Source organism: Lepidochelys kempii, chromosome 17 (assembly GCF_965140285.1).
Source record: "Lepidochelys kempii isolate rLepKem1 chromosome 17, rLepKem1.hap1, whole genome shotgun sequence".
NCBI classification, from domain to species: domain Eukaryota; kingdom Metazoa; phylum Chordata; order Testudines; family Cheloniidae; genus Lepidochelys; species Lepidochelys kempii.
The window spans coordinates 13,213,531-13,227,010 of record NC_136396.1 but is presented as its reverse complement, the minus strand read 5'-3'; the positions used below and the strand labels follow the sequence as shown (position 1 = coordinate 13,227,010).

Sequence of the window (13,480 nt, the reverse complement as noted above, 5' to 3'; positions counted from 1 at the left end):
CTTTTCTTTTTGCGAATACAGACTAACACGGCTGTTACTCTGAAACCAGGGATTTACACAGGGATTTCAGGCTTGGGTATCATCCCCAAGCCTGAAAGATGAAAATATAACTTTAAGTATGCAACCCACACAGGGGTACATCACGCTTCCTAAACCTATCAGTGACAGTTTCTATGCAGAATGCAGCATCACATTCACAGCACATTTAGCCTTTAGCCAGAAATTTCAAAAGGGCTCAGTACCCATAATCAAGTTCAGATTTTCAACAGAGCCCAGAATATTGGGTGTTGGACCCTTTTGAAAATCTGGCCATCTGAATCAACAATGGGAGCTCCTGAGTACTTTTAAAAGTCTGGCCTCAACTGTGCATGCTGAGCATTTGGAAAATGGACCCTGAGCTCTTCCTGACGTCAACACCTGCACATCCCACACACACTGAAAATCTTAGATCAAAGCACTTTACATTGACATCCTAATGGGATGAGAGAGCACCAAAGACGTTACAGGACTGAAATAGCCCCTGCTATTTCAGATAGTGCGTTCTCTTCTATTATTTCTTTCCCTTGGATTTCTCTTCTACCAAGGCCCATTAAATAAATAACGAATTTTCTATAACCTGATGATTCTTTGACATTAGAGAACAGGATGAGAGAAAGTACACATACTATTGAAATGGATATTCCAAATCCTTTGGCATTTCCATTACCATTCAGCTAACAAACAGGAAATTAAGGTTATAATTAAATGCAACATCATAAAGGATGAGAAAGCAAGCCCCATGAAAGTGAGGACATTCTGGACATTATTAAGGCTCAAAATTCTGCTCTCATTTACGCTGGTGTAAACACAGAACAAATTCCATTGGACTTTCCAGCCAACAGAAGAATTTGGCCCAGGTTGCTTTGTAAGTATATAAGTAACATTACCTCAGCCACATTGTACTAAATATATACTGTGCAATACACAGTATATATACACACACATATATATACCCACACACATATATATACACACACACATATATATACACACAGTGTGCATATATTATACACACACACACAGTGTGAAATACACATGGATAATTACCCAGGCAGCTAGCCCACACTAAAGCCAATGGTTCCACAGCTTCTTTGCGCCAGTCCCCAAGCTAGCTCGACTGAAGATAGCTCAGGTAGATCTAAACAAGCTGCAATCACATCCCATGACTAAAACGTAGACCTACCCCAAGGTAACAGAGACACGGAAGGAGTCTCATTTGGAGTTTCTCCCTGCTTGGGTTCTCAGCCTTTTTTTTTTGCATTTATATTCCCACTGGTTTAAGGTCCTCTTTACTGTGCCCTTCTTAAGCACCATAAGACTGTAGCTACAGTCCTCACTATAGACTTCAAAATGGGCACTGTGGGGGGGATCATGTTTATGGATACAAAAAAATCACTTAGAGACAAATCTGCTTACTAGACAAATGATGATTTTTTTTTTTAATTCCCAGCCCTCACCCTGGGATCTGCACGTCAAGATGCGTTCATTCTGACTTGTCTATCGCCGATAATAAGTAGTCTGCAAATCAGAAAAGTTCAAATCCCATGAATAATTCATTAACCAGAACAGAATACAGCTTCCTATGCCACAGCTGATTTTGTAAAGCTAGCAGGATAGTGTAAAAGTTTACCATGTTTTTTGCATTAGTAAAATAAGCAGACCTGACCTGGATTACACACAAGGAACAGATGTGTTGATTCAGAATGGATTACTTTAAACAGTCACTCTCTTCTGATCATAACCATAATTTAAGGGTGCCTCTAAAGCTAAAGCCACACTTAAGTTTACCTCCTCATCTGAATTCAGCCTCCAACACTTAGAAGTCATGAGAGATAAGCTTTTCTACACACAAAAATTCATCTTCAGACCAAGCATACCAGGTTTCGGCCAAGAAGGAACAGTTTTGAAAAACTATAAGCAACTAAAGAAGTTAGAATATAAGCTATGTCTCAGCTCTACGTACATACTGTTTGCTCTGGCAAACAAAGTAATATCAATGGTTGATTTCTATTTTCAGTTCATTTCCTGTCTGCCTAAATAGATGAAATCTACTATAACATTACCACTGCAAAGTAATATCACTGTAAACATAACACCCACAGTCAAATACTTGAAATAGATTCATTGCTAAGACTCTCTCTCTCAAGTTAATTATGCCTTCAGGGATAACGTTGAAAAGAAAGTGAAGTTTAACCCATAGCAATCAGTAACTGCTAAATAAATTATATGATCTTTTGAATCCTCTGCACTTTTTTTTTTTTTTAAAACCACCTTGTAAATATGTCTCTATAGTCTGATCTCTGGAAGAATGTTGTTTTGACTTCTGAATAGAAAGGCGGCAAATTAAACCCCTATAGAGCAGGATGCTCTGATACTAGTTTTTGTGAATATAGTGTACTCAGTGCACAGCGGGAAACTGTTTCACTGAGAGGTTTTAATTTAACAGAAATGGGCATGCTAAAATTAACTCTTTGGAGACTGCAGGTTTATTCATCCAGCTATGATTGCTGGCATTTTCCAGAAAGCAGAAAAAGTAAATGACATGTGTACCTAAAAAAAATGCAATCTGCCAACAGGAAAGTGAATTCTTCTCTGAACGTCTCAAATGATGAAAATTTCTCAGGCAGATCTGCTCTGGTGTTTAAAACTTTATTTGAAGAAAAGTGGGCTCTGTGTGCAATTTTGATCATCTAACTGAACATTTTTTATGTTGCACCAAATAGATATATCGTCAGAGCCACAAAACCAAAGCAAATTAAAGGCAATTGGAAAGGTGAAGCTGCCTGAATCACTGCAGTCACTTTGCTTCACTCTTCCGGAAGACATAATGCAGACTCACAATTGGGCAGGGCACTACAATGCAAACATGGGGCCCAATCCCACAAGATGCTGAGCGTCCTCAGCTCCCATGGTAGTTGATGGCCCCCAGCATGTCAAAGGGCCAGGGCCATAAGCAGCATTTATAATTACTTCCTATCATCAAAGTGTTTCACCAACTGAAAGAGACAGTAAAAGCCTCTCCCCTCACGTCCATGCAGTAGCAGAACAAGATTCCTCCTTAGGACTCCACAGATCACTTAGCAGGGTACCAGCTACCATGCTGCCTAGCACATCGGGGTCAATCATCCAACCCAGGGAACAGCCAGAACCCAAATTCCCAGGCAGCTAGTGCACATGCTACTATCTCCAATAGATGCTACTGCACTGCATGCCATCCATCCCACTTCAGATTCCCTCTCCACCCTACGCATCTACCAGCACCCCTGCTCCTAAGACAACAGGCTAGGACAGGATTTGACCTTAAAGTTACACAGGGGCACAAAAGTGCACCACATATTCAACTACTTTGCAGCAGTTTACATTGCACTTGTCACCAAAAGTATGGCCTTCGGCAACAAAACCAAAAAAGACTTGAGCAACCCGGATGTGTTGGAGACACTTCAGGCTTCCAAAGGTGTCAGCAAGTAGCAAGACAGATACCCACGTGGAGGTATCTGTTCTGGGGATTGAGGCTTTTGGTCTGCAGGGCTGTAAATCAGGCATTTTTCATGCATTCTCACATACATGTTTTTTAAAATAATGGCCTTAAGTCCAATAACATTGTTCTGTATGGTTCTTGAAAGAAGTCATTATCTAGTTTTCCTCCAGTGGACGATTCAGATTAATTTGAATGAATTTCAGCACTAAAATCAGAGTATGAAATTGAGAAGAAAGTACTGGACTAAAATATTAGAAGTGAGGCCAATTTTCAAATGCCCTTCAAAAGCCCTCTCTTTTGGGAGCTGGATATGCACCAGGGTGTTTTCTCCCCAAAACATTAACAAACCGGCTCACGAAGAAGATTGGTGCCCACTAGACTCCAAAATTCCTGATCAGATACTACTGTTTATGACTTCAAGAGCTGCTGTGCCCTATTAAGTATTTTAGGCCTGGACTGCTTGGTTTCAGTAATCTCACTAGTGTCCTAACTTTGCAACAGGAGGGTGACACCTACAAAAAGTTTGTCCCATATCTATTATGCAGGCATCATGGAAACCAACATAAACAAAAGGCATACAATAGCTCAATCCTTTCTTCGCAATCCTTACATTGCACCCTTTCTAATAAAAATCTATACACAAACCTTTTGAAGCCTGATCCAGAATCTGGTCTCCACACCATCTTTATGGACCCTCACCTTGTTTTGTAAGTGCATCTCTAAGACCTGGAGTGATCATCTCCCTCCTTTCACTCTCTTCATTTTTCCCACTGCTCTGCTGAGATGGACCTGTCCTGCCAGCTTCTTCCCCAAGTTCACGTTCTTTCTGTTAAAAGAGAATGAATTACAATCATTTATCCGAATATGCAATATTTAGACATAGGAATATTCCTAACAACCTCAAATCACAGCTATTAAACTTGATAACAATTCTGGCACACCAAGATGAACCTGGCACTCATGCAATTCATTTGTTAAAAGCTGATCATCCATTATTTCACTCCACCTCTTCGTCATGCTGTCCAAAACACTTAAATACCTGGATTTATAAAGGAGTCTAATGGAGTTTGGCATCTAAATTCCATAGAAAGTCAATGGGATTTGAGAACCCAATTCCCATAAATTCCTTTGAAAATCCACAGCCATAAGGACTTTCATCTCCAAGCGCTTTACAACTGATCCGTATGTGCAGAGATCACATCTCCCAGCCAGTAAACCACAGCCACCTCTTGGGTAAAAAGTAGTTCCAGTAGTACTCAGCACTGCAGTTATTTAGCACAGGTCAGTGAAGAATGCCCCATAGCCGTTTTAAACCACTAAAGGGTTTTCAATAGGCAAAACAATTTACTGACTTGGAGACATGAAATGTTTCTCCTACTCTTACACTAAATACCATGGGACCTTTCCTGGCCAGTGCTTCAGACCTCTGTTTTATGTCTATCTGGAGCGTCACACACTCCAGAAACATAACTTGTCCTTTCATGCTGTGATGCTGCATCAGTTCAGGACTCTTGATGCAGACCCAACCAACTGCATTGTTTAGAAATAAGCTAATAAATCTCATCATGGAACCCAACTAAGATTAGAGCCACCATTATCAGCCACAGTATAACATGAGTATTGGACTCTCCAGGAATACAATGCTACAAATATGGCTAATTCCCAAAGTCTAGTTTGACATGAATAAAGAAAACACAGATTAGTATAAAGTTAAAAAGGGGACCAAAAAAAGAGTACATCATAATTGTGAATCCCCTGCTCTATGAGTATCACTTCTGAGATTGTATTGCCATTTATAGTTGCCCTGACAGCACACATGGAAGTATATATAATTACTTTGATATTTGATGGAAGGTATACTACATTTGTTCTCAAATTCAAAGAAAATATACATACGTTACAGACAAATGATGTTTAAAAATGGAGTCATTCTGATTTCCCAAAAATCAAGTTGTTTTACAACCAGGTCCATTTTAATCAGCACCCCGATCTAGGTCTATTTTAAATCAGTAGACAGACACACACACACACACACACCCCCAGGAAGTTCCAATAATTTTTTCCAGTTTTGGCTTATTTCTACTTCCTTTTAAAGAAACATACTATTAAACGTAGTATTCTATTGAAGATACTAATCAAACAACTGCTCTTAATTTCCTGAGCTCCACATGGTCTTCCTGACCAGATTCACAGTAACTCAAACAGTTCTCAAGACACACATACGTATTTCATTTGAACTCCAAGAAGTTTTCAGAAAATACTTAGAGCCAGCTCAGAACCATCAAAGAATTCAGTTTGCCGTTGCTTCCAGGAAGTCATATGGGATAGATTATTGAAGTCATATTGGATAGATTCTACCCACCCCTCATATTAGAGAAGTACCTTACCTGTTCATATTGAAGTAGTACCTGTTGATTTCAATAGGACTACTTGTGCAGTAGGCATCAGTCATCAGAACATAACAGAATCTGGCCCTTACTAAACTAGTAAGATATGGTCCAACTTTTGCTTCTTTGCATTCATAGTTTGTTCAAAAACAGTTCTAAGATACAAATACAGCATTTCATCAGCAATTCTACCAACATTTTTGTAATTCATCTGAAGTTTCTTAAAAGGTCCACAATATAAAGCACCCAGCCACTAATACAAATCACAGAAACGTTGAGCTGGAAGGGAGCTCGAGAAGTCATCCAGTCCAGGCCCCTGTGCCAAGGCAAACCAAGTAAACCTAGACCATCCGTGACTGGTGTTTGTCCAATCTGTTCTTAAAAACCTTCAGTGATTGGGGATTCCACAACCTTCCTTGGAAGACTATTCCAGAGCTTAAATACCCTTATAGTTTGAAAGTTTTTGCTAATACCTAACGTAAATCTCCCTTGCTGCAGATTAAGCCCATTACTACTTCTCCCACCTTCAGTGGACATGGAGAACAACTGATCATCATCCTCTTTATACCAACCCTTAACTTATCTGAAGACTATTAGCAAGCCCCTTCTCAGTCTTCTTTTCTCAAGATGAAACATGCCCAGTTTTTTTTTTTTTAACATTTCCTCATAGATCAGGTTTTCTAAAACTTTTCACTATTTTTGTTGCTCTCCTCTGGACTCCCTCCAATTTAGCCACATCTTTCCTAAAGACACAGTACTCCAGCTGAGGCCTCACCAGTGCCAAGTAGAGTGGGACAATTACCTCACGTCTTATATACAACCCTCTTGTTAATGTAAATATGCTTCTAAGTCCAATATAAGACACCACCTTCACTCATCAAGACATTTGGACAATAAAATATTGATGTTACTGAAAAGGCTTCATACATAAGCAGGGAGAAGGTAAGTTAGTCATCTTTTAAGTAACTATTGAGCATCTCTCTCTAAAAGCTCTAATTCATGTCTGGGCTAGATTCTGCCCTCCCCTTACTCAAGGTGGGCAGTACCTTACTTATAGTCGTCCCATTAACTTATCGGAGTGCAGCATTACTCAACGTGAGTAACAAGGTAAACTTCAGCTCTTATACTGCATAGAATCATAGAAACATAGGGTTAGAAGGGACAAAAGGGTCACCTGGGCTAACCCATGCCAAGATGCAGGATTTGTTGAGTCTAAACCATCCAAGACATATGGCTATCCAGCTTCTTTTTGAAAACCTCCAGTGGAGTAGCTTCCATGTCTTCCCTAGGCAGTTTGTTCCATTGTCCTACTGTTCTTACAGTTAGGAAGTTTTTCCTGAGATTTAATCTAAATCTGCTACACTGTAATTTGAACCCATTGCCTCTTGTTCTTCCTCTGTGGGCAGGACAGCATGTACTGATGCAGGAGCATTCCCTTTTACATGAGTAGAGAGCACAATGTGTATCTGTGTTGCTGTATTAAATGTAGTAATTCACATAAGTGTGCAGTACAAATAAATCCTATACCGAACCAACCTTTGCATTCAAGAAAAGTCATCTTGCATGATTAAGTGTGCTAGCATATCTATTTTTCTATATACTATAATATGCTGTATTATCTCAGCAAAGTATTGAAGCATAAAGAGTCTATTTAATTAGAAAAATATAATCAAAATCTGTATATTTAAATTCAAAAAATAAATTCTTATTTTTTCCTACCTTTAGGAGACTGTCTACCACTTTTTTCCCAGGCTGATTTCAAAGTGTGTAAACAGAACACCAATCATTTGTTCCAATCTTAACTGAGTACCCAATTTGTTTTGTGTTTGGTAAATATTTAATCCAAGACATTTCTTGAAGGAAAAGCAACTTGCTGCCCTAGAAGTTGTATTTATTCATTTGCTTAATAATAAACCTTTCATGTTTGTTATTTAGGATTTGAAAGAAAAGAACAAAAGTAAACAATTTAGCACAGAGAGCAAACTTCTCAAGGGTGATTTAGCAAGAAGCACTGAAGTAAATCTAAGCCAAGTTCATTGTCTTTCTGTAACAAATCAAGCAAGTAGTGGCTACAGCCAGCTTTTCTTGCCCTTGAAATAATGTGGTTGCCAATAAAACAAGCCAAACACTCATCCTTCTGTTCTATATTCACAGGCAGCAAAAGTCCATGGACAGTGAAAACTTAGGAATTCAGATTTTTGCTACTTAAGGCCCAAATCCTGAAGCCTGCGGGAGTTTTGCTACTATACTTCATTGGGACCTAAATAAGGACAATTACACCTCATGCTTCCGGGCACAAGCTGACCTCAATCTTGGGTCAGGAAAGAAATGTATTTCTCTTTATTCTTATATGTACAGCATAACACCATCAGCTAGGCACTTTATGGAACAGGCCAGAGAAATCCACCTTCCTCTGAATGACCAAATATTAGCCATTATAAAAGGCAGAACATGGGACCAGTTGCCCGATTTAGTAGAGAACGTTCTGTGTTCCTGGTTAGGATAGGAATAGAAAGCAGAACAACATTCATTATCTGCAAATTCACAGATCAAATGTTTCAAATGCTTCTTTATATGCATTTCTTACAAATATGCCTGGAAAGCGCACACAAAACGTAAAGTTCTTTCAGCAGCGTGTGTTTATTTGGGGTCCTGCCGATATCTGCAGACATGGAGGAGGACACCTCCACAGATGGTTATAGCTGAAACTGTCAAAACTTCTCAGCTGCATTTTTGGCTTCATTATGTAGAATTCAAAATATTCAGAACACATTCTGTGGATAAAATTAGCCATTTCAATTTAAACTAAGCACACAGTTAATTTAAGTCTTTTTAACCTCCCATTAAATGTGACTCTCATCCTCAGTGGGTCACAGCTGAAGAAAATCTGTGGATATAACTCACTATACAATTCTCTACTCCAGCATGGCAGCTGCCACCAATAATGTCCAAAAGATAAAACTTGACCATAGGAAACAACACTGTCCTGGCAATAATATGGACTAGATGAGCTAATATGTCTGTTCTAAATCAGACTAAACCTCAGCTGAATCAATGAACACCAGCAGCCTTCCAGGCAGTAACTGTTTGGGGTAGGATTGCCAGGTGTCCGGTTTTCGACCAGAACGCCCAGTCGAAAAGGGACCCTGGCGGCTGTGGTCAGCGCCGCTGATCACTTTAACAGTCCGGTCGGCGGTGCAGCAGGGCTATGGCAGGCTCCCTGCCTGCCGAGGCTCCGCACGGCTCCCAGAAGCAGCAGCATGTGTCCCCCATCTCCGCCCCCCCCCAGCTCCTATGCATAGGGGCAGACAGGGGGCTCCACACACTGCCCTTGCCCTAAGCGCCGGCTCTGCAGCTCCTATTGGCCGAGAACCGTGGCTAATGGGAGTTGTGGGGGCAGTGTCTGCAGACCGCATAGTGTGCGGACCTGCCTGGCCTCGCCTCTGCATAGGAGCCGAAGGGCAGACATGCCACTGATTCCGGGAGCTGCTTGAGGTAAGCATCGCCCAGAGCCTGAACCCCTGACCCCCTCCCGCACCCCAGCCCCCTGCCCCAGCCCTGAGCCCCCTCCTGCCCTCCAAATCCCTCGATCCCAGCCCGGAGCCCCCTCCTATACCCTAAATCCCTCATCCCAGCCCCACCCCAGAGCCCGCACCCTCAGCCCAACACCTCTGCCCCAGCCCAGAGGCCACTCCCACACTCCAAACCCCTCAACCTTCTGCATCCCAAATCAAGTCAAGCCCAATTTGTCCTTGCCTAGAGGCCGAGCTACTTTCAACCTCACTTGAGATGGGTCGGTATCCTTGATCAACCACAGATCATTTCCTAGCCTACACATGTCACAAGTGTATACAAAAGGCCAACACTGCGCTCATCAGTAGAGCGAGATTACAATTATATAAGGTTATTGGCAGAAACAGGTTAACATTGTTTCCCTGGCTAAGACCAAGCTGTACTACGAACCAAGACAAACTCCATGGCATGGTTTTGTACCCAGAGGTTACTCCATACCAGTTTACAGGTACAGTTTAATATATCAGTTTATAGCATACTTAGGCCCTGTTTACATCTGTAAAATTGAGTCAATACTACTTCCTTTCTCCTACCCTTTGTCCATCTCGTGTATATAAACTCAGGACAGACATACTTTCGTGCTGTGTATGTACAACACCTTGCACAACAGAGTCTCAATCTCAGTTGCAGCACTAGGTGCTACTGCCACAAATGATAGAGAGGGATTTCTGTCCATCAACTCTCTGAAGTGCTCAAACAAAAATCAACCAATTTGCTGAAGGAAGCAAAGCTGTGCATCACCTTAAAATGAAGAAAGGACCTGATGGGTAACGTATTTCAGAATAACCGCACCTTTAGAGAAAAGGAGTACGCTTTGGCAAGACAGAAGACAAACTTTCAGGGTTGACTGCCATTTAGGGACTATGCCAAACACTTGGACAGTGTGGGACGGGGCGCGGGGTCCCAGCGGCGCTTACCATGGCTCCCAGGAAGTGGCCAAGTCTCTGCAGCCCCTAGGCAGAGGCGTGGCCAGGCAGCTCCACGCACTGCCCTTATGCCTGCAGGTGCCGCCCCACAGCTCCCATTGGTTGCAGTTCCTGGCCAACGGGAGCTGCGGAGCTGGCACTCGGGCGGGGGCAGCGCACAGAGCTTCCCTTGCCCACCATGTACCATGGGGCCACAGGGACCTGGGCAGCCGCTTCTGGGAGCCACTTGGAGGTAGGGCAGTCAGAGAGCCTGCCTTAGCCCTGGACCCTGCTGTGCCGCCCTGGACCCTGCTGTGCCGCTGTCTGAACTTTTAATGGCCTGATCAGCACCACTGACCGGAGCCGCCAGGGTCCCTTTTTGACTGGGCATTCCGGTCGAAAACCAGACATCTGGCAACCCTACTCCAGTTGTGCACATACTCTTGGTTGTTAGTTGTGAAGCTTTACAGTTCAGAACAGTAAGCTCACTAAGTTAGGTTTGGATACCGACAGCAGACACCATGTTTCTTGCACAGATTTTGAACCAAAACCTGTTTCCTTACATAAGGAAAGCTCCCACCAACTTCACTCAGAGTTTTGTTTAAGTGAAGACAGTAAGATTTGGCCTTTCACAATGCTAAAACTATAAAGGCTCTCAAATAAATGTATGAACACTGAGGTTTACAAATCCCACAGGAGTTGAGTAAATATCCACCCCATTTTACAAGATGGCAAAATGAGCTAAGAGAGATCAAGTGACCTCCCCAAGAACACACAGTGAATCTGTGGCAGAACAGGAATAGTATCTAAAGTCTTTAACTCCTAGTCCCCCACTTCAATCCTATCCTGAACACATGGTTCATTTCCAACTACCCCTTTTCTTTTCTTCTCCCCGCCCTTGTATTTTAACTTTGCAACTGTATCCACACACAACATTATACTTGTTTGTTTTGGAAAACAAACCAAGAACATTAATATGAAGATGGTACAAAGAAAAACATGCATGCGTGATTAGCTCTCAACAGATCAAAAAAAAAATTAGGTGATTATAAGTATGAAGGTTAATAAAGCAATTCCTTTTGGTAGGACAGATCTGTATTTCTAGTTTATCACAATCATCCAGCTGTGGCAGACACACTGTATGAAGAAACAGTATCCCTGTGATTAATGACCATAGATTTAAAGGCTAAAAATACATCCATTAAATTTCACATTTATCTGACAAACACATTTCTGGGGAGTTACTTTAGAGGACAGAGAAGGTGTACCACATTTTTATCAATCAAAAGCAGAAGGAACTGTTAAACCTGTCACAAGCCAACACCTTCCTCTGATAAACAAAAGCTGGTTGGGGGAATAAAACCAAACCATATTCTCTGTTTGAAAAGCAACAAAATTGAAATTATAGCTAATAGCGAGAAAACATAGGAATTACCTTGCTAGGTCAGGCTGCATTCCATCTAATCTAGCATCCTGTCTCTGAGTTACCAGTACCAGATGCTTCAGAGAAAGGTGCAAGAAACTCCATGGTGGACTACTTACCGAGTAACCTCCCCATTGGGCTAATTATTCCTAACCACCCATCAGTTAGTGGTTGCCTTATGTCCTAAAGCATGGAGATTTTTAATATGCCTTGGAATTTATTTTATCCTGTCTAATGAAACTGTGGATATTTTCTCAGTGGTCACAAGCAGGTTTCAGGGGGTTCGCCAAGCAGGACCAGTGTTACACTCATTGGGGCCCCATGCATGGGGTTGAAACCCGGAACCCTGAGCCCCACCACCTGGAGCTGAAGCAGAAGCCTGAGCAACTTAAGTGAGCTGTAGCTCACGAAAGCTTATGCTCAAATAAATTGGTTAGTCTCTAAGGTGCCACAAGTCCTCCTTTTCTTTTAGCTTTGTGGAGCCCCCTGTGGTGTGGGGCCCCAGGCAATTGCCCTACTTCCTATCCCCTAACATTGGTCCTGGCTTTTATATGCAGAAAACCAGTTGTTGTGGCACAGGTGGGCCATGGAGTTTTTATAGCACACTGGGGGTGGCCTCAGAAAGAAAAAGGTTGAGAATCCCTTATCTATATGAAGATCTAATCCCTTTCTTGAATTCTATTAAGGACTTGGCTTCCATTTTAGCTTGTGGCAATGAATTCCACAAGTTAGCTCTTTGTCATGTAAAAACAGTATTTCCTTTTATCAGTTTTTAAAATCCACTTTTCCTTGCATTATGAGAAAAGGTCTGCTGCCTATATCAAATGCCCTATTTTGTATAATCCTAAGAAACTTGCAGTGTGTAAAAGGCAATACATAAAACAAAAATCTGGTCTAGATTTCCCAGCAAGTCATGTAATGGGAGATGGAATTTCATTCAGCAAAATTAAATGAAGATTAACTGCAGAGATCTGAACAAACATGCATTATTAAGATGCTGCTGTCATGACCTCGCTCATGCTGCCATAGCATAAAAATCAAGACAACAAGGATTTATGACTAGATGTCCCAGGCATTCAAATCTCTGCCACCAGTCCTTACACAGCCACATAAGAGATTAAAATTAGGTCCTAAAAATCTTCAAAAATTATCTTTTACTGCCCCCTACGCACAAAGGAAATGTGCAAGTGTACATCCCAAAGCCAGGGGAATATTAGAAGGATGAATTTGACATCATATAGTAAAGCCTGAAATATTTATAGATCAGCACTGTAAAAAAAAAAAAAAAAATCAGAAGCTAAGATACAACAACGTATTCTACAAATAGATTTTTAGGCCCCTTTCTGCTCTCACTCATCCCATTTTAAGTCAGAGTGATGTAATTCCACTGATTTCAGTAGAGTCAGTGTGAAATCAGAATCAGGCCCTGCGAATTTAAGTACTCAACACATGCAACTCGGTATTCTGTAAACTGGTTTTTAAAATTATCTTAATTTGAAAGACAAAAGCTCTCATTGCACTAATGCGCAGCAGCAGCTAAAGCAAGGACAACTCTGTAAAGAAGGTTTCAGAGTAACAGCCGTGTTAGTCTGTATTCGCAAAAAGAAAAGGAGTACTTGTGGCACCTTAGAGACTAACCAATTTATTTGAAGTGAGCTGTAGCTCACGAAAGCTC

At 41.5% G+C, this 13,480-nt stretch overlaps 1 protein-coding gene across 12 annotated transcripts in view; it reads right to left on the bottom strand.

Annotated features, from left to right (window-relative positions):
* The window catches only part of LOC140899651 (S-adenosyl-L-methionine-dependent tRNA 4-demethylwyosine synthase TYW1), a 121,756-nt gene that overhangs the window by 93,689 nt on the left and 14,587 nt on the right, over positions 1-13,480 (bottom strand). For 11 of the 12 annotated variants that reach the window (XR_013634787.1, XR_013634789.1, XR_013634788.1 and 8 more), the window contains one exon: positions 4,217-4,343. Coding sequence is in view for 9 of the 12 variants with exons in the window: in XM_078849267.1 (XP_078705393.1) it covers positions 4,217-4,343 (127 nt within the window). In the remaining 3 variants the exon portion in view is untranslated. Of the gene's footprint in view, positions 1-4,216; positions 4,344-5,904; positions 7,152-13,480 lie in introns of those variants that run through there. The other variant, XM_073315494.1, reaches the window with a different exon arrangement.